The 26,622-nt window shown below is 39.6% G+C and overlaps 1 protein-coding gene across 1 annotated transcript in view; it reads right to left on the bottom strand.

The window, feature by feature from the left end:
- Window positions 1-364: 364 nt before the first annotated feature.
- Window positions 365-26,622, bottom strand: part of nlgn1 (neuroligin 1) — a 463,421-nt gene continuing 437,163 nt past the window's right edge. Inside the window, exons 5-11 of the mRNA XM_088077385.1 lie at window positions 21,458-21,670; window positions 19,149-19,415; window positions 18,534-18,895; window positions 14,613-14,773; window positions 8,350-8,506; window positions 4,039-4,116; window positions 365-1,858 (exon numbers count right to left, since the gene is read on the bottom strand). Of these exons, the coding sequence (XP_087933511.1) occupies window positions 1,262-1,858; window positions 4,039-4,116; window positions 8,350-8,506; window positions 14,613-14,773; window positions 18,534-18,895; window positions 19,149-19,415; window positions 21,458-21,670 (1,835 nt within the window). The 3' untranslated portion in view covers window positions 365-1,261. The remainder of the gene's footprint in view (window positions 1,859-4,038; window positions 4,117-8,349; window positions 8,507-14,612; window positions 14,774-18,533; window positions 18,896-19,148; window positions 19,416-21,457; window positions 21,671-26,622) is intronic.

Raw genomic sequence — 26,622 nt, 5'->3', positions numbered from 1 at the left:
TCCACTCAAGCTATATTATGTTATGCAAGAAAGTTTGACCATATCCCCAGCCCCTCCCCTTTCTGTCCCCGACTCCAGCCCGCAACATCCACAACCTGGAACTGTTTGTCCTGCGAGGGTGTGTGTCTTCCTGTAATCCAATCAGGAAATCTGTTGGAAGTTGCTCCAATGCAAGGGAGAGGGTGAAAATTATTCTTAATAATGACATAATCAGCAGAGCAGCCATCAAGCAGATAAATTGTCATGCGCATCGTGCTAAAATATCCAATTATCCTTTGTCCCCCAGCTCTCTGTGTTGAAGTTGGATCTGCCAGAAAGCCAGTAGGTGGATCCTCGATTCCCACTGGTTCAGTCTTGCTGGCAGGTTTGCAGTATAGACCCCCCCTCCCCAAGAGAAGAGGGCTTAAACAGCCTGGTGCTTAGTGTACAGATCTAGATATGTAAATAGGTTCTATACAATAAAATTGTTCCCAATCCTCAAAAATAAATGGATGAAAAGTATCTGTGAGATTTTTTTCCTCAAAATGGTTCCATTGTGCATCTTTTTTTCCCTTGGAGTTTCCAGTCCTTCCTTTGTTTTATTCAACAATTGTTTTTGCTTTATCTTACACAGCCTCCATTTATGAAGTTAACACATGCCTAAATTGGTTTGCGCCGCGTCTACTCACACTCTGTGCCCCACAAACAGAGTAATCTGCAGTGCGATGCCAAAGGAAAACAATATGTTTTCTTTCTTTTACAAAGTGCTCCCCTCTTCTTACCTCCGAGGCGTGTCTGATGCTCTGTTCTGCTTCCAGATAATACTGTCAAGCAGTCATTTGTCAAAAGATCCCGAAGGCCATATCTGTCGCTAGAAAGAAAAAGTAGTTTACTGTACCTTGTTTTGCTGCAATATCAGAACAAAAATAATAATAAAAAAAAAACATCCTCCTCTTTGTTTTAGCTTGTGAGGTTGTTTTTCTTCCACTCCTTATTTGTACTTTTTTTCTTCTTGTCTTTTATTTTTCTACAAAAACATAATTATTCTTTTTTTTCCACTGGTCCAAACCCCCAGAAATCCCTCGACTATATTCCCTCAGGTATTAACAGGGTGTTGTACAATCCCAGTGTAATTCCATGGGCGTCTGACAACTCCAGGCTGGCGTTCAGCTCCTGACATATCTGTGTTTGTCAGCATGTCGGCCTTAAGTCTCTGCTGCTGCAGCGGCGCTAGCTTTGCCTCAGCCATCAGAGTCCTGCCTGCGTGGGTGCATCCACATGGCTATACCCGGGTGGTGGAGTGTGAGTGTTGGTGCGGGTGGGGCAGGGTGTTATTCTGTCCACTGCTTGGGAAGGTGTTGAAAGAGTGAAGCGAGGTGAGCCCCCCCATGGTGCTGGGGATCATGGTTATGGTGTTTGGCGTCATGAGCGGGATGTCGTCCGGTGAGCGCCTCATGGCCAGAGTGTAGTCCGGCGGGCAGGCAGTCCTCAGCACTACGTCGTGCGGGTGCAGGGAGTCACCCACCCCCCTGCAGTCCAGGTCCGAGTGCTGCTTCATCTGCAGGGACATGATCTCCTCCTCCTGAGTGTGAGCCAGGTCATTGGCGGCGCTCCGCTGGGGGCTGCAGCGCCGGTGGACATCATGCCGGCGTTTGTCCTTCTTGTAGTAAAGTGCGGCAAAGGCCAGAATGTTGAGGAAGAGCAGGGACGCTCCTACAGCAATGGTCACCGACAGCTCGGTGGAGTAGTCCCGCTGGTCCACCAGGTGAGGCTGGTTGTGGCTGTCCTGGGTCTCAGTGGGGAATGGGGTTGGGTTAGGGCGCTTGGTCACCAGAACCTTGGTTTTTGGGGTGCGATTGGTAGCCTCTGGTGGAGGGATCTAAAGACAGGACAAACAGTGGTCAGTATATCATGGATCTGAGGAGTTTAAGGATTGAAGGATAGATTTTTAATGAAAAAAATGTCTGAAAAAGTTCGTCTGTTCAATCTGAACCATTTCACCTGATCAGTTTGAGAAGTTAAGACTGCACCCTTATTTAGTTAGTTTTAGTTGAAAAGCTTTGGTATCTTTCACACCTTCATTAGGGAACTTTGATTTTTGGCCAGCATTTGTGCACCTTAGAATTTAATCTATTGTGTTTGCATTAATCTATTGTGTTTGCATGGACAGAGGTCTGTGAAAACTTCATAGTGGTTACTTCTCTGTGTGTATCTCTTACTTATTCAGTCTCTCTTTCAAACTCAGAGCATACTAATTTGGATCCATGTTTTAACACTGCTTCAGTGGAGATGGAGGGTATTCAGTGGTAGTGCGTCATTGCATCTCACAGGATAAGGAAGTTAAAATTCCACCTAAGTAGACACACAGACCTTCATTCATTAGCGCATGTGTAATAAGACCTCCCATTAGCACATGCACAGTAAGATCTCTGCTAGTGCATGCTCATCAAAGATCTCAGCACTTTACAGGAAATAATGTTTGGTAAGCAAAAAGCAAAAAAAATGGAAATAATAATTTGATTATCTTAATCTATCTGAAGTATTTTGTTCAAAAATCTAATTTCCTTTTTTGTTCTTCAACTCCAAAGATATAGCAGGATCAAGGACAAATGTAATTTTGTTTTTTAAACTTTGTTTAAAAAATGACTAATACTTTCTACCTTCTTAAGACCTCTCCTATATTTATTGTTTTTCTAAATGAGATAAATCTATTTAAATGATCACTGAATTAATACAAAATGGAAAAATCCTACATCTATATCAATAAATATCTATGTGCCCTTTTTTCTAAATGACCACTTGTGTTTTCTGATGTTTTTTTTTTCTTGTGTCTATGTCCTGTGATTTACTCTTTACTTATCTAATTGTTGAGGATGTCTACATCTTGTGATTGCTGCCCTCGCTCAGCTCAGTTTATGTGAATGATAAGAACTCAACCACGGTGAACCTTCTTTGACCTTTTGATAGTAATGTTCAAAAAAAGTTCATTAAAAAGAAAATCCTTTTTGCTGGAAGACAAAAGGTCTTTCCACTGTAACGCTATACCAAACACAATTTTTAAAGATGATCCAAATTCTAATTGTCAAATGTGTTTAAATTCAGGATTCAATACTTACAGTACAAATATCCACTCACATTCACAGTATGTGAAACTGAACTAATGTGAATCTAGGTGCTGGTGGAAAAGTTGTTTAAACAAGTCAAGTACTTCACTGCAGATCACAGTGTGTCTTCTACAATTATACTCCACTAGTTCTGAAATCAAGGTTATACTCATTCATTCATTCATTGTCCGTAACCACTTGTCCTCAAAAGAATCCCAGCTGTCTTTGGGTGGAAGGCAGGGTACACCCTGGACAGGTCGCCAGACTATCGCAGGGCCGACACATATAGACAGACAACCTTTCACACTCACAGTCACACCTAAGGGCAATTTAGAGTCACCAATCAACCTGACCTGCATGTCTTTGGACTGTGGGAGGAAGCCGGAGACCCCGGAGAGAACCTACGCAGACACGGGGAGAACATACAAACTCTGCACAGAAGGGCGCCCACTAACTGATCGAACCCCGTTCCAACCTGGGATTGAACCAGGGACCCTCTTGCTGTGAGGCAACAGTGCTAACCACAACGCCTTCAAGCTTATCCTTTACTTGGCAATACAGAGTTGTTCCTGAAGTAGTTTAAAGGTAACACTGTAGAGCGGGCTGTCTATTATCTCACATATTGCCCACAGGACAGCTTCATTTATTTTTGGGACAAAAAGGCTAAGACTAAGTCTTAAAGATTAGACTTTTTTTTGGGAATGCATTTGTTCTGATAGCACTTAATATATGTATTATGTCAATTGTATCATGTCTAACCACAGAAGTAGGAGCTAATGAGGGGCACTTGAGGGCAGGATTGGACAAGAGTTGGGTCAACAAACAATCTAAATATTGCATCTTAAAATCCCTTTTCGAAGTTCTTGGGTCTACTCCAAAACCTTTGCTGTAAAGGGAACGACTCAGGTAGTTAATTTTTAGAAGCAGGGTGAGATATAGAGGATTTAGTGCCAACCTTGGTGGTGGTGGGGATGAGCTGGGTGACCTCGTTGAGGCTGTGCAGATGAGGAACCAGCTCCAACCACAAGTTGACCTGAGGAGAGGAGATAAAATATGAAGTGAGAGAGAAAACGAAGGAAAACCATATAGGAGATGTGTTTTGAGAAGAGCAAGACTTTAAAGTAAAATGAGAATGCACTGTAGTCACTCTGACAACCTGGATGCTAATATCACAAATTAATGTTAATGATGAAGAAGCTTTTCCATTTAATTAAGTAAAAATAGGCAATAAAAGAATAAGCGCAAACCCACAACTCCAATTTTCAGATCAACAATAGAGCAAGACTGTCCTTTTTAAAATATATAATAATGTTATATGAGTAACTGAAATTGTTTTTAAGAAGACTACAGATGGAATTAATTTTAATGTATTGCAAAGTGATTACTGGTCTACAGTAGCAACCCTCTCTCACTCCCAACTTGTCAAATACTGAAGCTTGGTCAATGGCACTTGGCGTCTGATACTGATGCACCAAGGCAACGTGAAGCATCTGTATGTGATCATTATTAGACACTCAGAGCAACTGACATAGTACAACGTCGTGTCGTCATGCATTTAAAGACAGTCTGGGATAAAATTCTGACTGTGTCAGAAATTTGGGATGAGAATCTCACTGTGACTGCCCTATGTCTAGTAACCAACCGACAGAAACGCGGCATGGGATGATGCACTGATCAGCTTGACTCTAAATGCTAAATGCTAGTAGATGCTAGAAAACACTCCGGGCTCTCGTTGCAAAATTGGCATGGCAAGTTGGCCTCTTTTCCCCAGCAACGACTGCATTAACATTCTCATCCTCCTCTTCTTCAGGCTTTTTTTTGGACACACATAAATGCCACTTTTGCAAGCACTCAATTCATGTTTCTTTACATTTTTCTCTTATCACTACATCAACATAGATTGATGACACATGCAGACAAAGTTTTCTTTTTGGTTATTTACATGGATGTAAGTCGTAGCCTAGGATTCAGTAGGTGTCATGCGTAACATCTACATACATCCAACTTTGTACCCAAGTTTATGAAGATCCATGTCACAGAGTGTAGTTGCACTAAACTTATAAGACTGCAAAAATCTCACAGTTCAGGAGGCTTAAAGAGCAAGAGAGTCAGCGCACAGTGGAGGTCAGGGTGGTCAAACAAACACAGGTCTTTAACCCAGGAGATCGCTGTTCATGTCCCATATGAAACCAAGTTAACAGTGAGTTATTTTAACTATGTAGCATATTTTGTCATGTGATCTATGTCAGGTATGTCACAGGACACGTGATGTTACCATCTTAACAAAAATACTTACTTTACTTACTTATTTTATTACCCAAACCATCATCTTTTTTTTTCTACTCCTTACCTAAACCTTAACCTAACAAAGTACACCTAAAAACTCAGTGGGCCAAACCTATGTTGGAAGTTTATTTTGAAAAGAGCCACTTTGCAAGCATTGAGTGAAAATTGACAGGAAGTCCCTGAGCTTCCAAAAGTGACACTGTAATGATAGGCCAACAACTTCTTTTCTCAGTATCAGTTCTTTCAGGTAGATGCAAGTTAGTTCATCAGAATTTTTGATTTTGGATACTTTCTGCAAAATACGTTGTCAGTTTGTCAAAGTCACTCTATTAAATTACAGAAACATTCCAGAGCCAATCTTGTGATCCTAAGAAACTTTTTTTCTGTGCATTCAATCATCATATGTAATATTAACTTAAAAAAGATAAAACATTCATATATGAGCACTCGAACATGCTGGTTCGACTTGATATTTACCATCTCTAAAGAGTTGTTAAAAAAAACTGTCATGATTGGCTGCTGTGCAGCCTCCCTCCTTTCCTTTCTGCATGTTGCTGGTTTCTCCCTGTCTGCCTTCCCTTCTGTGTCACTAACCTGTGTGTGTGAGAGGGGGCGTGGTTTTTCCCGCAGGCTGTACCAGGTGTCTGCAATCTGCTGATTAGCTGGAGGAGTACTTAAGATCCTGTCTCAGACCTTCTCGTCGCCAGAGTATTAGCGCTACATCAGTGGTAGATGTTATTCACGGCCTCCTGTGTTTCCCTCGTTGTTTGCTTCAAGTTTTGCCTGCCTGTGTGGCTTACCTAATCTGTTTGTCTTTTTGCCTCAGATCTGCCTAAAGCTTCTAGCTTTTTGTATGCCTCGTCAGCTCGAGTACCCGCCTGCCTGCCTCCCTGCCTGCTTGCCCGCTTGCCCACCTGCTTCACCTCTCACTGGCTGACGTTCCCTCACCTCACAGATTTCCAACACTTTGTTTTGAACTCTTGCCTTTGTTTGGACCACATGGAGACCACACTGAAGACTTCCCCTCACGCCACGCTCTGGAGAGCAGTTCGGCTTCGCTCCCCCCGTCCCTGCACATTCTGAACTTGTTAATAAATTACCACTATCTACTGAGATCCTTGAGCGTTGCGTTTTAAGTCAGCACTTGGGTCCTACATCATGTCTCATAGGTCACAAAAACTTTTAATTGACAACCTCTAGTTCACCTAGTAGAGCAGGGGTTCTCAAACTTAATCTTTAAAGGCCTGAAACAGAACTGTCCATAACGATTGGTGATAAGCAAGGCTAGGTCCTGGCTGCCTGTTGACTCATCCACAGCAAATGAAATGCACTGTGCGTCCTTTATGTCATCAGTTAACTGCTGAACTAGGTCATCAGCAAGCAACTCTCTTTCTCCTTGTCCAAGTGTTGTTAGAAAATATAATTTCAATGAATTTCTCTCATCTCCTGTCTCTCCTTTTTCTTAAACAGAGCCTCAACTATCTCATCTTAACAGTCCTCAACTACCTCTGAATCAGAGAAGGACTTATTGTTTTTGCCCAGCAGCCAGGCCACTCAGAGACAGGCTTCAGTAGTTCTCTCTGCTGTGTCACAGATCTCACAAACAACTTTTTTGTTGATTCATAGGAAGATTAACTGTTGAAGTTTTGTCTTCCTCACCTCTGTATTCTGATGACTTTACTGTTTGAAATGTCTGTGCTTTGTGTCTTAGTGGCTTTTAACATTTCCACTCTTCACATCTCAAACTGTGTGTGCACAAATCAAACAAATGGGATTTGTGTTGGATTTGAGCAAAATTAACATATATTTCTCTGTCCACTCATCTTTGGAATCTCAGTTTTCTTGGTCAACTTTTCTTTTCTGTGCACAGTTGGATAGTGACATACTCACCGCAGTGGTGAGGTAATGTACACTGACAGAAGACACCAAAGTCTCACTTTATTGTGCCCACAGGACAGAACATAAACCTCCGTTAGCCATTAACTGATTTGCTAAGCTAATTTGAATGGCCGCCTGTTAGCCGACCCTTGAATTGTGACATAAAATGATGTCATATGCTCGCTGGTGGTCATAGTTGCCATGACAGCATTGTCAAACAGGAAAACAATTATGTTAAAGACTAATCTCGGGCCAGGATCACTGAGATGATGTCAAAATAAACTATATTCTGCAAAAGTATAAAAGTATAAAACCTTTCTTTTTCAAAGTAGGAAACGTACACTTCATCACACTGTGTTATTGCATTACTAATATGAGGTGTCCAGACTGACTTGCTTGCTGCTGTCTTCTAGGTTCAGATCCAGTCCAGATCTGAACCTAGAAGAGCATACAGCCCATATAGACTAATATGACTAGAGGCCCTTTTCTGTGTATCATCCCCCCATTCTCTCTCTTCCCTTTCCTGTCACTCTCAAGCTGCTCTATTGAAAAGAATCTTAAAAAAAAAAAAGTTTATTAATTTTTCAGCCATCACTCACTACTAGAGGGGTAGCAAGAGGGTCATAGATTGATGCGTAGGCCACCTGACAAATGGGTGTATTGGACGGGTTAGGAGTAAGAATGTGTTGACAGGGGGCGGCATCTACCTCACCTTATAGAGCATGCGCCCCATATGCCGAGGCCTTTGCAGCAGCCCGGGTTCGATTCCAGCCTGCATGTCATTCCCCCTCTCTCTCCCACATTTCCTGTCATACTACAGCTGTCCTATCAATAAAGGGAAAAATCCCCCCAAAAAAATCTTAAAAAAAAAAAAGAATGTGTTGACAGTAGATACTGAAATGACTGCAATCTATACTGAAGTGAGCCTGTGATGTGATTCTGGGAAGTCTCATAAAAACCCAGATATGTGGCTTAGCTGAGGTTCCTCTTAGAATTGTTTGTATTTCACTCCAGCATGGCTATCATGAGTATTCAGTAATGAGAGTGTTACAAAAAGATCAAAAGCAGAATAAAAAGTGTATTTAGTAATATCTAAGCGTACCTTGTTGGCCCGGTAGTGCTCTTTGACCCGAGGCTTCAGGCCGATATGCAGGTACAGCTGGTCTTTCTGGTTGTAGCGGGTCCATGCCACTTCCTCAAAGCGATTGGGCTTGGTGTGGATGAACTTGGTGTCCTGCGGGACAGGCTGATTTGGATCCCTGACAGAAAGAGGAAAGAAGGAAATTGTTTCTAATGAAATAAACCACAGAGAGGTGAAATATGCTGATGGTTTTATAGCACAACAGTACATGAGCAGCAGCATATGCGTTGCCTCCCATGAAAGATGCAGTCCTCTCCTCACTGATCAGTAATAACCGATCAGAACTTAAGTTAAACTAAAGGTGGAGTGGACCTTGTGGGACTGTCTGTTTATTAAAATTTTAATTTTGACCTATGTGTAGCATCTCCCTCTGGCTAATCAGTGTAATTATGGAAATACTGGAATGCAGTGCTGAGATGCAGACCCCAGGTTTCATCAAATATTAATCAACAGTTTCTGAGATATCACACCTGATTAAATCAGGACAAAAAAGGTCAAAAGGGGTATTACTGCTCACAGATGATTGGTTTTCTAAAGATTCTGATTGAATGAAAAGGTCTTAAGATAGCTAATAACCTCAGAAGTTTCTCTAATTTAAGTTTTATTGAAATGATAAGAAAAAATCAGCATGTCACAGTTTGTAAATTATAGATGTCTCGTTGAGAGCGAACCTATTTATATATAATTTATACATAAAAAGAAGCCTCCAGCCAAGGAATATGTTTGGGTAAAGATGCAGTTCAACCACGCTGATCATTTTCATGAGTGCTTTAAGAAGTTGCTTTAACCCTTTGGAACCTAAGCAAATTGACCTGATCCCTTAAAAAACATACAAATATGGCAATTAGCAACTTTGGAAGAAAAGACCCCCCCAGTTCCCTTTAAGAGTTTGGTGAACGGACAATTCTTTTTCCTTCATTTTATTTTTTTTTTAAACATTTTTTTTCCCTTCATGAGGCCATTCTTTTTGTAACCTCTACTAAGTTCTTGCTAATTAAGAGGTGGTTTACATGAAAATTTCCCAAAATTTAGTATTGGGAAAAGTAAAAATAAAAACAAACAGGGGAAATAACATGATTGAAAAAGTGCTGAAATACTGTTAATATATTTCTGTGGCATATTTTTAATTTAGTATCATGATAAATACATATGCAGTTCTCTTTACATTTTTTACATTTTTATTTTATTTTATTATCTTTTTCATACCATATTTCTTATGGCTTTCGCTAATTTCTTGCCAGTGTTTGAGGTCACCTCTTTCCAAGATGCATTTTGCTTTTTCTCCATGTTTTCAACAGAAATAAGACCAATGTGCTCAGGCTTCAAAGGTTTAAAAGCTTGTGAAAGGCATTTGAATGCTGCACAAGAAAAATTATGTCAGTCCAAGTTTCAAAGAGTCAAAATAAACTAAGAACTAACTATTTAAACATTTGTTTATGACCCAAGAATGACCTATACCGTAAATGCAGGTCTGTAACAATCAGAACATACTGAGGAGCTTACATAGCGCATTGTGCACGGGCTCCTGTGCTAAAGAGACCCCCTTAAACTTAATCTGAGCCGAATAGAGCCAGCCATGTGAGCTATGGAGGCCCATTCAGGCCCACTGAGAGACCCATTGTCTGAGAGCGGCATATGGAGCCAGCCAGACCTCATCAGGAACACGCTTAACCATTCAAATTGGCGGCATAAATCTCCCAGGTACCCGGCATTCCACGTCAATTTGGGGTTATATATGTAGATCATTAGTGCCTTTCTCTTCCCCTCAGGGCTACTGGGCAGTGCACAGAAAAAGCCAATGTCCCCCCATTACGCTCTTGAAAAACAATTACCGCCATGACTATATGCTCTAAGGCAGCTTGAGACAGAAAGGGGGACAGAGGGTGGGGGGGATTTTTAATTTTGTCCCATCGAGAATGTCACTCTTCAGGCTACGACCATTAATTAAGGATGTATTTGAAGATATGTAGAGGGTATCTGCTTAGAATACCAATTACACTGTACAGTCCATAAAACACAATAGCACAATTCACCACTACTGCTCATCTAATATAGGTTAATACTGAGGAAACACAATTACAATGAAATCATCAATTAGTCCACGGGGTAGTAATGGTAACTGTGTGTTGTCAAGTGCCGGAAGAGCAATTGCAGAATAAATGGCAACAAAAACTGTTGAAATAACCCTGTGGCTGACCTTTGTAAAACTATGTTACATATATAAACATGCAGAAACTTGTAAATCAGGTTACTCTGTGGACACTGACAGAACAGATGATTGAGAGAACAGCTAGTTTCAGTCAAAAAGCCTTCACTGTGCATTAAAGCCCGTTAGAGCTAATGCAACATGTCAGTAATCATACTTCTCCACAACCTCTGGCCTTATTTTGGAACCATGGCTGCCTTATTTTAACAATTTGAAACCTGGATCAACATCAGTTTCCTTTGTTGGAATGCCCTTCACAAGCTGTTTATATGTACAAACATGTATGTGTATGTATACTGTATGTGTGTGTGTGTGTGTGTATGTGTGTGTATATTTCATTTCTATTTATTTTTGCATTCATGAGTTACGTTATTTAAGTAAGGAAGTGTATGTACATTTATTAGTTACTTGAACAATGGAGAGGGCATGAGTTCAGATAAGTTTGTACTTCTTCCCACTCCTTTTCAAACACTGGATTTGACCGTTTCTTTTTTTTTCTTTATTCCTTTTCTTTTTATGCGCTATTCTTTTGATGGTTTGTATGTTTATGGTGTTGGAAAAAAATCATGTTTGAAATAAAAATTTAAATCAATCAATCAATCAAATCCAAGCAAACTGGTTTGATTTCTTTTAAAAACAAAAAAGAAGGAGGCAATGAGCAACTTTGCAAAAACTGTTCCGCAAATTGCAACAAAATAAGTTAAAGATGACAAGAAAATGACCTAAAAATGTGTTTAAAAAAGTTTAAAAGTTTAAAAAGAAAATAACAAATTTCTAGGAAAAAATGCATAGAAAAACCTATATATTTTACATATATGTAAAATTATGTGTCAGAAAAAAAAATGCATATATTTTTTCAAATTGGTTCCTTTTTTCGCTCATTTTCAGGTATTTTTTGTGTTAGTTTTTGTTTAAGTAATTAGTTTAAGTAATTTTCTTAATTTTTGGGCCATATCTTTCGAAGTTGATCATTGTTTACTACGTATGTCTTTGAAAAAAATCACTCCAATTTGCTCACGTTTTACAGGGTAAAAGAAGTTTTTCATTTTGATATAAAGAGGGTTTTCACATAAAACTAGTCTATCTTTGCAGTAAAATATGCAAACAGTTTTTAAATTATTACTACTTTACCAGAGACAACAGACAAAAAGGACTGCTGCATTTGCTTTTGCTCAAGAGGTAGAAAAGCTACAGCTACCAGAATGCACTGTGCTGTACCAGACCAACAAACAAACACTCCTGTGACATAATTTGAACTTATCCATTTAACACAATGGCAGCTGGCTGATACCAAATTATCCCATATAACACTTGTAACTTATAACATGAGCTTAAACATGTTTCTGAAAATGCAGGAACAGAATCTTGGTTTATATTTGAGCAGGGCTCTTTAGTTTTACTGTTTGATCTCAGTTTTTTTGGCCTCCATTTTCACTGTACAGGAAGCAGGCCGGAGGCTTCCCTCATAGAATGAAATTATGTTTCTGAATGCAACAACTGGTTAAACGTTCAGCAGCGCAAACTGACTTGATTCTTTGTGTTAGTTTCAGTTTCAGTCAGTATTTGAATGTATTTATTCATTCATTAATTTTAAATACAAGCATGCATGGCTCTCTGTAATAATCTCTCCTTTCATTCTCCTAAAATATATTTTGCTGTTGTCCCGTCCACATCGCTCAGTATCATTTATCTTCTGTACTAGTGTTGTAGGACTGTCCTACGTATATTTTTCAGAGAAGGGGGATGGCTGGAGTGTGACTTTTTGAGTTAAAGTAAATATAAAACACTTTTTTTCAAGATGTATGTCCCTCACCTAAGCCAGAATTAAAACACACACAAGTTTCTCCTCAGTACTTATATTTTTTAATGCCTTCCCTCCTCATATGTAATGAACAGTCCCTATCCCTAACCACGTGCAGAAAGCCAAGTCAAGTTAAAGTTCGACTCAGGTGTCTACATGACAAAATAGCTCGACTTCCAACTGCATTAAATGGGTGTGTCAGTCCGATTTTTGTAGAAATTCAGTGTGGTCCAATTTCAGTTGCACTTACACAATAATTAGACTTTTTCTAACATCATGTACTGATTCACTGACTGCAGTCTTTGTTATGCACATGCATACTTGTAGAAAATCTGATTTTAAACCCAGTGTCCTCAGTGGAAACTGCTTTCTCCCTAGGAGAAATCTACCAGGGGAACCAGGTAATCCTCAGCCCCGATAACATAAACCAGGATTTCCGTTACATGACATTTAAGAAATCAGCTTACTGAAGAAAGCCGACGGTAACCCAGTTACCTAATTGCATGTAAGTGCACTGACAGACTGAAGTTAATGGTTGCTATCTTTTAAAAGATTATTTAAAAAAGAGGATAAAGATAGCAAATAGGTCCTGATCACACAGAGCATGTTTTGCAGCTTGCTGTCTTTTTTTTGTTGTTACTAGGCAACCATCAAATCTGTCTTCAACATAAACACTTTTTTTGCTGTAACCCTAACTCACAGATGTGTAGCCTAAAAGCTGCACAAAAAATGGATAGGACACAGAGAGACAGAGATCTGTGTACTGAGTACTGACTTCCATCAGCTGGTTGAGGAGCTCTGCCTGGATGATGGTCCGTTCAAGGCTTGTTTTAGGAGTTTAATAATCTGGTGTCAGTTGTAAGTCCTCATTATGCTTGGTGAAACATAATAAAAAGTAGTTAAAGTCAGATATGCTGGATGCCTACAATGAACTTGAGCTAACTTTTGCTGTTTGCAAGCTGTGTACACCACCATTTGCTATCATGGCTACCACAGAGAGCCCGCCTCTCAATTCATCTGATAGGACAATGGGAAAAAACGCCATTAGGCGGGTTTTCATTACAGATTTGTGCAAGACTAGCGAATTTTTCGAAATGCTAATAGAACACAGTTGTGAGATGACTGCATTTCCATTGAGTGATGTTCTGCGACCTCTCCTCTCATGATAACATTCCAAGAAGCATGGTGTTAGAAATTTAAAACATTAGCAGCTTTATTTTTATTGCAGCCACCGCACTAGCCATCGTTGTTTCCAGTTGAAGGCCACGCAGGCGTGTTATGGAGCAATAATGGAAAGACAAGCTCCTTCTACGTGTTTCAGACACAAACTGCCAGGGGTGAAAATGGTGTTTTGATGATTATATTGACTCTATACCATCTTTTACTTCAGTTCAAAAGTCTCTCTCTCTCAAAGAGATGGGGAAATACAAAGAAGTCTGTTTTACTCAAGCTTCCTTGCTTCCGTTTCAAAATAAAGGTCCTCTGACATCGTCTCCTTTGTCAGAATCCCACCAGTTGTTTACGCAAGGCATTTCTGTTTGAAATATTTGCAGGACTGTGTTGTTGACAATGCAGGAGCTTGTGCGACATCATAAATGAGTGGAATTTGTACTGATAAATGTGAACTGAGTTAAAGTACTTTCACAGAAAAAAAGATCTATACAATTAATTTAGATTAATGAATCACAGAGCATGCAATTAATTTGATTATTTTTTAAAATCGCTTGACCACCCTAATAATAATACTATAAAAATAATGATTACCCCTCCAAAGATAGATTAATAAGAAAAGAAGCAAACTTTTAGACCCAGCACAGTAAAGGTTAAAGTTTTACTTTCACTTTGCCTGCTGTTCTGCTGCTCCGTCTGTGCCCAGAGTACTCTCTGTTACACCAGAGTGGTGCAATATTTAACTAACTGTTGAACTACTAATGAATGGTCCAGCTCCCAAAATATTACATCACTTTGTGGCGACAGATGTTTTAATTGTCACAGGTTGCCATAAATTAATTAATGTGAAAGAAACTCTGTGCAATTTAGAGCATGAGTATAAAGTAAGTTTGTAACTTCAATTGGCGCTCTTAATACATAAATCTGGACTTTCAGACCAGCTTCAAGCACATTTGAACACTGACTTTGTGAAAGTAACTATGGCCCAGTCTATAGAGATCACACATATAAAGTGAGTGGTATTGGCCCTTGGGAGCCACATCATACCCTGTCTTGGCGAAGTTTGTCCAGTAGGTCATGACCACGGCGCTGAGCATCACGTCATTCTTGGAGAAGTTGCAGGGAAACAGCTCTGTGGGTCCAATCATCGGCAGGCCAAACACATACGGGATCTCATCTCCATGTGCTGCGTCTGCCCACGGTGGCACCTAATGAACAACAGATGATTCCAATCACATCACTATTATTACATTTATGTGACAGATACAGGACAGTGACAGGCATTACTTTTGCTGCTGACACAGGGATGTTTTGAGCAAACACAGAGACGCAGGCTGATCAAAGGAGCTGGGAAAATACAATACCTCTGGGGAGAGAAAAGGGGAAATGAGATAAGTTTTTAATATTATTTTGCCTGCCATATCTGGCCCATTATTCTTTGTGTTACAGGGAGAGACACAAGAGGAAATAAAGGAATGGCGCAGACAGAAGAGGACGGCTTTGAGCTGAATTTGAAACTAAAATGTTGAAATACACATTACGCAAAGTCTGTTGAATGAAAAATATGTCAAAGAAAATGAGGGGATTTAATCACCACTCCTCACTTTCTTTCAGGGCTACATAATTAGTCAGTGTAGCTGTGTATAAGCAAAAAACAAAATATGCAGAAAATAGCCAAACTAGTAGAAAGGAGTTTGGAAGTCACAACTCAAAAAAGTGTCAGTTCTTTGGCCATAAGCTAGTCACTTACAATAATGTCATTTGAATAAAATTAAACCTTGTACTGTGCCATTAAATGTTTTCTTTGTACTGTACCGCAATCTGCCTTCATGTCACAATGCAATTAAGTTTCATGCTCTAAAACAAACAGGAGCAGATTTCCACTCAAATGTGACACAAAAAAAATGTATTCTAAAACTGTGTGGAGGCGGCTACAGGCTGCCTGCTTTTCACTGATGTTCTCGTTAGATTACAGTAATTACAGAAAATAAAATTGTGTACAAAGATTCTGTTGGTACATTTAAAGATTCAAGGTGTGTTCAAGCCAAAGAAAATGCTAATTTCAGAGGCAGGGCCATTGCATACAAAGTCAGTAGGAAGACGCCAATGGATGCAGAAATGTGCTAGTTTAGTTTGCTCTAGATGGTGCAAAATGAACAGAAGACGTGTCCCCATGAGCTGACAAAATATGTTCATTTTATACTCCACTCAGGGATGGAGAAAACAGGATGAACAAGAGTTCCTGATAAGCTCTGAGATCAGTTCAGAATCCGAGCAGTCACAAATACAGATGCACTCCGTACAGAAATCATCTAAGCGTGTTGTCAGTTGGACGGGGAAAACATGTGTACAGTCGTACAATGGCTGTTTGTGGAGGGTACAAGTTCAGATTTGCTTAAATAAAGTCTTAACCCTTGAAATCTAAGCAAATTTATTTGATTTCTTTTGAAAATATATGCAAAAGAGGCAATGAGCGACTTGCATGTTTCATTGCGAAGAGGCAATGAAACATGCAGATTCCTAGAAGTTAGCTAAAGGTTAAATGAAAATGACCTGAAAATTTGTTCTAAAGAAGAAGAAAATTTAAAAAAATTACAGGGAAAAAATGTCTTGAAAACTATATGTGTAATTGCTATAACCATATATGTAAAATTATTTGTCAAAAACTAAAATGTACATATATAATTTTTTTGTATTTTTTGGGGTATTTTGTTGTTTGTAATTTTATTGTTACTTTTGTTTTTTTTTTTTCTTTACTAATTTCCTATTTATTTTTGGCCAAGTCTTGTTAAGTTGCTCATCACTTTCTATGCATGTTTTTAAAAGAAATCAAACCAATTTGCTCGGGATTAAAGAAGTATTTCACCAATATAAAGAGGGTTCTCAAATAATTGTGACACAAAGAAACTTATTTTAAAATTTTGTAGCCTGTAGCCGCCTGCTTTTTACTCGTGTTCTCGTTAAATTGCAGTAATTATAGAAAATCAAATCATATACAAAGAATCTGTTAGTACATTTGGAGATTCAAGGTGTGTTCAAAATGTCAATTTTAGATAGTGCCATTGCATACAAAGTCACTAGGCAACAGAAAGATGCAATGTTGAAGCCAGTCAAAGAATAATTAGATTTAAAAAAAAAAAAAGAATGTGGGCTCTACAGCAGGGATACTCAACTTGCTTTGCCCAGGGGCCACTTTTGCTAACTGACAGGAGTCCAGAGACCAGTTTCTAGAAATTGAGGAAATTTGGGGCTTTGCCCATAACTCTTTTGGATTTTCCCCAGGCATGTCTTTGACAAACAGGCACTTGGCACCAGAATTACATCCAAAGTACCAAAAAAAGGAAAAAATCCCAGTATCAATAAATATATTTTCATTGTGAATTCAAAATGGTTGGTGGGATAAAAATTGAGTGTCACTGCTCTGTCGGATTATATTTTTCATATTCTTACTGAATAATGTACAGATTTTTAGGCATTTGATTACCTCAAATGGCTTGAAAAAAATGTGTGTACAGCTTCCATAAATGGGAAAAAATATCTCATCGGGGGGGCATGACCCCTGGGCTGAGCGCCAAATGTTTACAATGCCTGGCTCCACCCCTGCATCAAAGATGTTATAGTATGAAGAGCTGATATAAAAATGCTATGGTTACCAGTAGCACCTTTAAACATGACATACACTATATTACCAAAAGTATTCGCTCACCTGCCTTTACTCATACTATGAACTGAAGTGCCATCCCATTCCTAACCCATAGAGTTCAATATGATGTCGGTCCACCTTTTGCAGCTATTACAGCTTCAACTCTTCTGGGAAGACTGTCCACAAGGTTGAGGAGAGTGTTTATAGGAATTTTTGACCATTCTTCCAAAAGCGCATTGGTGAAGTCACACACTGATGTTGGTCAAGAAGGCCTGGCTCTCAGTCTCCGCTCTAATTCATCCCAAAGGTGTTCTATCGGGTTCAGGTCAGGACTCTGTGCAGGCCAGTCAAGTTCATCCACACCAGACTCTGTCATCCATGTCTTCATGGACCTTGCTTTGTGCACTGGTGCACAGTCATGTTGAAAGAGGAAGGGGCCCGCTCCAAACTGTTCCCACAAGGTTGGGAGCATGGAATTGTCCAAAATGTTTAGGTATCCTGAAGCATTCAAAGTTCCTTTCACTGGAACTAAGGGGCCAAGCCCAGCTCCTGAAAAACAACCCCACACCATAATTCCTCCTCCACCAAATTTCACAGTCGGCACAATGCGGTCTGAAATGTACCGTTCTCCTGGCAACCTCCAAACCCAGACTCGTCCATCAGATTGCCAGATGGAAAAGCGTGATTCATCACTCCAGAGAGGCCAGAGGCCAGTGGCGGCGTGCTTTACACCATTGCATCCGACGCTTTGCATTGCACTTGGTGATGTGTGGCTTGGCTGCAGCTGCTCGGCCATGGAAACCCATTCCATGAAGCTCTCTGCGTACTGTACTTGGGCTAATCTGAAGGTCACATGAAGTTTGTAGCTGTGTAGCAATTGACTGTGCAGAAAGTCGGCGACCTCTTTGCACTATGCGCTTCAGCATCCGCTGACCCCTCTCCGTCACTTTACGTGGCCTACCACTTCGTGGCTGAGTTGCTGTTGTTCCCAAACGCTTCCATTTTGTTATAATAGAGCTGACAGTTTACTGTGGAATATTTAGGAGCGAGGAAATTTCACGACTGGATTTGTTGCACAGGTGGCATCCTATGACAGTTCCACGCTGGGATTCACTGAGCTCCTGAGAGCGGCCCATTCTTTCACAAATGTCTTGTTTCACAGTCTGCATGCCTGAGTGCTTGATTTTATACACCTGTAGCCAGGCCAAGTGATTAGGACACCTGATTCTGATCATTTGAATGGGTGAGCGAATACTTTTGGTAATATAGTGTATACTCTATATGATAAAGGACATGTCACATTATCCAGACAGCCGGACACCTACCTGTTCTGTTTGACAGTGGTGGTAGAAGGCGTAGAAGTAAGTGGGTGACCCAAAGCTGGAGTGCAGGTCAGCGGTGGCGACAGCCGGTGCCACCCACTGGTGATCGGTGAAAAGGGCCAGCAGTGTTTTCCGGCGGGTCTCTGGGTTGTGCCTGTCGGCCCAGTCTGTGTACATGAACTTGATGGTCTCTCGGAGGATGTCTTTCCCCTCTGGGTAGCCGTACAGGTCATCCACAAAGCTGGACACCGCGTAGTCAAAGTCGTTAGCCTGGACACCATTTTCATTGTCCACGATGAGCTCCACGAACTTCAGGCCCTCACCCTGGTTAACTCCCAGCATGATGTCGTAATTGAGGAACTCACCTTAAAAAAAGATGGTGCAGATAGTTGATAAAAAGTACAAATATAGAGTAAGAACAATGCTGGCTTTTAACCCTTTGAAAACTGATCAAACTGACTTGATTTCTTTCAAAAGCATAGAAAGAAGTCAGTGAGTAAAAAAAATCCAATATTTAGAAATGTAATGATCAGTAAATGTTTCCCTATTTTCATGATAGCTTTCTAATAATTCCCCCTCTATCCAGATTTTAAAGGGATAAGCAAAGTAATCTGATACCTTGCTCCATGAGTATCTGAGGGTCATCAGGTATAACATCTCCATCAATAACAGGTCCGAAGGCAATGTGGTAGCGAGCTGGCTGGATGTCTTGATCCACCAGCTCTTTGTAATGTTTCCTCTGGAGGCATCCCACCAGCTCCACAGTGTCCTCCAGGTTACAGCCCACCTTACGGGCCAGCATCCGCGCATACTTAGCTGGCTGAAAACTAACAGCCCAGCTGGACAGAGCAGTGCCACTTTGGGCTATGGCCCTCTGGAACAGCCCTGCAGACAAAAACAGCAGCAGAGAAGCGACACATTATGATTCTGACATAGACATCCTTTTTAGACTTAAAATAACATAATGCTCACAAGCACACACAATGACAAAGCTGCACCTAATAAAACAGGAAATAGGATCAGGGAGAAGCCTGAGATGAAGTGAGGCAAAGTTTAACCTTTTGAAACCAGAGCAAATCGGCTTGATTTCACAAAAAAATCATGGGAAGAGCAAAAAATCAGCAAGAAATTTGTCAAAAATTACAAGAAAATTACCAGAAAACAAGTAAAGAAAGAAGAGAAAGAGATGAGACTAAATTCACCTGACTTTCCATCGGAATGAGGGTGAGTAGATACTGACTGAATTTTCATTCTCTACATGAAGCAGCAATGATAATAGGTAGCACAATTTCTTTTAAAATCAGACTTATCAAATGCAAAATTTATTCAACTAAATTTAGGAGGCACTGTTTTTGTTTTGAATGCATCTGACTGAAACCTACACTGTTAAGCCTCACTCCCATTGCACAAAAATTGGCTAGCAACTACTAAAATCTGTCTTTTTCATGCAATGAGAATGCGCATGATTGGGATTCACACGCAGGTCAAAGAACTGCAGTATTTACAAGTTTTTATTGCCTCCGGCTCAGATCGGTATCATTGAAATCACAACACCCAAATGAACACGGTAATTTCAGCTCCACTCCGGGCGAGATGCAATGACGTGCTGCAGTTAATTACCCTCCATCTCTTCCTAAACAGTGCCAAAACATTGTTCCAAGTAAGTCTGCCCCAAGTTTGAAAGAGAGACTGAATGAGTAAGAGATATAAAAAAAAAAGAAATAACCATTGAAAACATGGCAGTGGGAAAGCAGCCACTTGCTCATATTTAGTAGGTTTACCTGTGTTTGAAAAACTTGCATGCACATGCTGATTTTGGTGGGAAAGGGTTATTAGATACACACATTACAAAAACAGGTCAAATTCACTGCTCAGGGACGTGTCTAGGGAGTGGCCTGGGGTGGCATGGGCCACTGTTGAAATCTGATTGGTCACCCCAGCTGCCACCCCATTATGACTGGCTATCTGCCTAGCCAGTCTGAAATGTTAACAAGTAAACTGAGTTTTTGTTTATCAGTGCAATTTAGTCTTAAACCTGAGAGGCAGTCTTGTGCCAGAGTAATGTCTAACCTGACTAATTTTACAAACAGATAAATTGATACAACTGTTAAAAAGTTGCTCTCACAGGATTTTTTTTTTGGAACTTGAATGTTGTTGGCACTTATACTTTCTAGCATACTATCTACTTTTGGAGGAACAATTTATTTCAAAAAGTATGGAAGCTTTAGTTTGAATTCGTGTGGTGTCACCCTGTTGTGTTGTTATTGGTAGTCTATTTATCTTTTACACTAAACTGTAAACAAGAATGTAAGACACTGCAATGTTTGTGATTAAAGTAGGCATGGATAATGGAGACAAAAATGGCAAATTAAAGCTATGTCAACGCGCGTGCCCGCAGCAGCGCTCGCACTTCATGCCACCCCTGCATACGTCAAAGCCCCACTTGGGCCACCCTAGTAAAAAAACATCTGGACAGGCCACTGTCACTGCTTACCTTAAGAAACCACATCACCTAGTCTCCTTTATTGCAGTATGTTAAACAACTAATTTGAAAATATATAATGCTATTTCTGGCTGGAAAAAAAAACAAACAATCATGGAGTGAGCTCAGTCTTCTGCAGGACAGTGCTTTATGTCTCCAGTAAGTGCGTGTTTATACTGTATATAGGTGTGTGTCCACCTGCCTTCAAAACATTATAACTAGTCCAAAGGCCTTCGGTTTAGTGATTGTATGCACACCAGATTTGACATGACAGCTGAAGTCAAACGCATAATAAACACAGCATGTGTAGAGCTAAACTGTGGTGTGTTTCCTTACGAAGCTCTCACATGGTCACACACTACTAAGGTGCACATACAGTGATGCATGCACACTCAAATATACATGAGGATCCCACATGATTTCCCAAGTGACTTGTGATTTGTACCTTTGGTAGAGTTGCTCCAGCGGTTTCCCTCGGAGTAGTGAGACAGTGTGAGCAGGTTGACACAGGAAGCTCCGGCGCCTGAGCCAAACACAGTGATACGTAAAGGGTCGCCGCCAAAGGCCGCAATGTTCTCACTGGTCCAACGCAGAGCCTGGATCTGGTCCAGCAAACCGTAATTCCCTTTGGCTGCCTGGTCACCTGTACTTAGGAACCCTACACAAGGACAGAGAACAGAGGACAGAGGACATGTCAGTCTTATTGGACTTTTTTTATTGTCAGTAGTGACTTCAGAAGAAGGCTTAAGCAGTCATAATAATATTTCACCCACTAACAACTGGACTGCATATACAAAATAAATGAATCACAAGAGGTACTGCAGCTTTTTGATAAAAAGGGAAATCTCTTTGTATAAAAAGATGATGTACACAAGTGAACATAAGAATGTCGTTTGAAGCAAATAAATTAGAATTTTGAGATTACATATACAAGTAAGGTACAAAAGATCACTTACTACAAAAAAGTAAAAAATACAAGCAAAAAAATACAGTTACAGTCAAAATGATTCAACCTCCATTGCAAACTAGGCTTATTGGCAAAACTTACAAACTTTCAGCTGTTTGAAATAAACAAACAAGAATAATTTAAATAGCTCAACACAAATAATGTTACAGGTGGATTCTCCAAATTCCACACAGAAAAACATCACTTTTACTGACTTCTGCAGTCTCAAAATTATTCAACCCCCTGAATAGAATCCCTCATAGGAGCACACATTTACAAATCAGGTGTTGTCCCAAGCACACCTGATGCAACTAATCAAGGGCTTCATTAGCTGCATCAGGTGTGTTTGAGTTACTGGACTGTCTTGGGGTTTGTTGATGGTGACATTTGGGTGCATGTTAGAAAAATGGCAAAGTCAAGAGAATTGTCCCGAAAGTTAAGAGAAGAGATCATTGCCTTGCACAAACAAGGAAAAGGATACAACAAGATAGCAAAGGCACTGAATGTTCCTAGAGATAGAAGCATAGTTCAAAAGTTATGGTAAAAAAAAAAAAAAAAACACTGGCTACACTACCTGCACATGGCAGAAAGAGGAAGCTATCAGCAACTGTCACCAGATTTCTGATTCCTGAGGAGCCAGGTGGTCAAAAACCCTTGAGTGACCGCAGAACACCTGAAGCTGGACTTGGTGGCAGCACAGTAAGGCACATGCTAATCGCTGAAGGCCTCCATGCCCAAAACACCAAGACACACACAGAGACAATGATCTCTCTCACTGAGCAAAATGGACAACCATCCGAAACCGAGGGATTCAACACTGATACAAAAGCACTCACTGTCAAAATTCCATGTTAAATACACCACTGTAAATCACCAGTACTTTAGTTTAGTGGTTCATACAACATGCTCCGTACAGGTGCTACATCATGCTGGGCCTTTATATTATCTCTCCACAGTGTGTCAGTAAATTCAATTAAATACAGTAAATTCAATCACAATGGAATTTTTTTCTGTACTTGGAATGTACATAATGTACCAAAATGCAGAAAAAGCATCCAAATACAGCTTGTTTACAAAAAAAAAAAAAAAAAAGGGGGGGGGGGATCCCATGATCCCCCCACAGAGGTCCAGGCTAAAGCCCCAATGTCTTACTCTACTAGAAACACCCCTGTGCACACCTGACCTGTGCAGGGCTGCTGCTGATGAATTAGTAGAGAAGTGATGACAGCAAACATTGAACATTTGAAAACAGGCAATTCATTTATTATATGTACTGATAAAATTATAAATGTTTATTAACTTGCCCTTGGACTCTTGTCATTACGTGAATGTGGCCCCTGTCCAGAGTTGAGAAGGCCTGCACTATACACTGTTATGATATACAGCTGGTTGAAAATTGGCAAGGTATCCTTTCAACCCTTTAAAAAACTGAGAAAACTGGCTTGATTTCATTCAAAGACAGGGAGAGAGGACAATGAGTAACTTCACAAGAAATGACCAAATATTAGCAAGACATTAGTAAAAAGTTACAAAAAAGGTGAAAAGTAGCACAAAAAAGACAAGAAAAAAAACAAACAGGAAATGACCTGACAAAAGGATATGTATATATATATATATATATATATATATATATATATTTCCCTATTTTTAATAACTTTTTATTAACCCCTCCACCCCATCTCTCTCTCTCTCTCTCTCTCTCTCTCTAGCAAATTTCCAATTTCCAATATTTTCTGATTTTTCCTGATTGTTTGGTTATCATTATTAATGTTTAAACATAAAATGACAGGTTTCAATGAGTTAATGAAGACAACGTTAAGAAATCTCACAAATCTCTCTCTCTGTTATGTTGTTACTAATAAAGTGTAACTATGAAATTATCAGCAGCAATTACCACCCCTTTTATTGATTTTTCCTACATTTTTATAAAAATACCGACTTGACAGACATGAAACATTCAAACAGAGCAGAAAAGTTGACACCACCATGACTTGAAATGGATCTCTGAGCAGATACTAAGTCTTATTTTGCTCATTTGGAAAATATTTTACGTTAATAGGTTTGCAATGAATTATCCCTCATAAAATGAAAAAAATGAGGACCACCAGGGACAGAGCTATGTTTTTTTTCCCAACTTATTTTCTTTTTGATCTCCATGATTAAAATAAAATAAACAAAAATCTACTTTTGGAGCGCTCGAGCATGAATGCCAGTAGATAACGAGGCATATTTCTCCCCTTGTACAAGGAAAACCAACAAGCCTGGCTGTTTGATAATTTGCTGCAATAAAACAAGAGTTATTGCCCTGTAGAGCCACTTAAAGTGCGGATACGCTAAATATAACACAGACAGACTCATTTTGGAGAGACATATCTAAATCTATGATCCAGCCTCAAATAGAACTTACAGTAGGAGGGTGAGGAGAGAGTCATGTGTCATGGAAACAGCTCTTTGTTTGTTCAGAGTCAAATGGGTTTGTTTTCTCAAAGCAAAGGAATAAAGAACTGTAAGAAAGTACTGGAGGAAATTAATAACTTGTGTAATCCTCTCAGTTCGCCCTGACAAATCAGATGTTGTACGCAGGTTTCTATTTTTTAGAGCATAAAGACACAACAATAAAGATCAAAAGAACTCCTTCAGCCCTTCTTTTCCCTACATCTAAGTTTCACACACTATATTTCCACATATGATTACGCTGCTAATGCTGATACAAAAACATAACACATTATGATGTATTTTTCCACCCTGCATAACCCATTATACATTCTGTACAAATGGAGATCAGTTCTGACTTATGAAAGTGGAAATGTACAATAATAACTCACATCACCACTGATGGGCCAACCAGGGGAGTGAATACGATCAAATTTTTCTGAAGATTTGTGGAGATGGGTCAGCTATTCAGGTCATGTGACTTCATGCCAACATCCAAAAGTATACTCATTTTTGGTATCAAGGTTTTAAATGTAATCTTACATGAATTAAGTCGATGGCCATGAGATACGTGTTGCTGATTTCTTGCATTATTATATTTTAGAGGGAGTGAAAGTTTTTTTTTTTAAAGGATGATTTTAAATGTTCTTTTTGAAAAATAATGATTTGCATGATCACAACTGATCATTAGGTATTAAAATGTCTATCCTGGAGGATACATTGCCCAGATGAGGCTTTAAAATAAGTGATAATCGCTCACAGTTATTTATGTTTTTAGGGCTATTTGCTAAAGACAATAAATAATACAAAGGTGTGAAATATTGATTGCTATTTCTTTTTTTTATTTGTATCTTTTTGCTACCTGATGCTTCATCAGATGTAGAGGCTGTTACACCAATTTAGGTTTTTTGACAAATTTTCAGATAATTCATTCTTTTGTTGCTCATTACCTTCTTCCAATGTTTTTAAATAAACATATAAACAAACAAATGAAATAAAATTAAAATGATAAAAAATAAAAATAAAGCCAATTTGCCCAGGTTTCATTGTGTTATATAAATAAGTAGTCTGTTTCCCATCTCTGCTGAGTTTTGTGTGAATGGAAATAAAAGCCTGTCCCAAATAGACGTTTGTCCCAACTGTAATATACCCATAATCCACCTGATAATGACTGCATACTTATTCTTCTGGTTTTTATATGATTTTAAACAATCGTTTTATCTTTGCACCTCTTGTCAGCACATTTGATATTTTTAATGGTGTTTCTTTTATTTTAAAATTTTAAAATAATTTAGTAACTGATTTAACTTTTACATCTTATCTCTGATGTCTTTTATTGTAAATGTGTATATTTTATTATGTTTTCATATTTTATTACTCTGTAAAGCACTTTGTAGTACCCTGAAATGTGCTATATGAATAATGCTGCCTTGCCTTGCCTTACAGTGATGAAAATTCAAGTATTAATCCATGCTTCACATCTATGGTCTTTTAATGAAACCTGATATAATAAATTAGTAAGCATTATTGTCTAAGTCCTCACAATGGCCCACATAATATCAGGAAACCAACCTGCTTCACAATAAAACTACTTCCCCTTAATCACAGCATCAGTCTGATTACCTCAATACACCCCCACCTGTTTTCCCATGTTCAATTAACTCTCTCAGGTACTTGTGGTCACTGCGGCTGTAAAAAGATCCAGCACAAGCGATATATGAATGCTCTAACGAGACAAGGCACCTGGAGAATACCCACAGGGGAGCGCTGGTCTTTTAGAGCAATTTCATGTCCAATGCCCCCTCCCCACCACCACCATCACCACCCCTCTCTTCTTCTGATTTCCACGCTAAAAGCTCCATTACCTGCTGCAGGCGTCCAGGGAGTAACCCACATCCACCCACCAACCCAAACCGTGAGCCTCCATCCCCCCCACGCTCACACATCTCCTCCTCAATGTTCTTATTCTCACCATTGTCCCACTCTGCGGCCAAATGGGCTGCACATAAGCACCAGTGTCAGTCAGAGCTACACTTCATTTCCGTAGGAGAGGCATTCAGGCCACACGTACACTATGAACCCCTGGGGTAAAGTACTCGCTCCTGTGACAGGCTGCAGGAGGGAATTATGTCAACACTGCTCTTTTGATAAACATGCAAAGTATGTTGAGCTATAATGAGGGTATGTTAACCCCACGCACAATTTTCATGACACTACAATCAGATCACTGT

This window comes from Plectropomus leopardus, chromosome 5 (assembly GCF_026936395.1).
Source record: "Plectropomus leopardus strain MGB_pleo_1.0 chromosome 5, ASM2693639v1, whole genome shotgun sequence".
Classification (NCBI taxonomy): domain Eukaryota; kingdom Metazoa; phylum Chordata; class Actinopteri; order Perciformes; family Serranidae; genus Plectropomus; species Plectropomus leopardus.
This window is presented reverse-complemented; position numbering and strand designations above follow the sequence as displayed.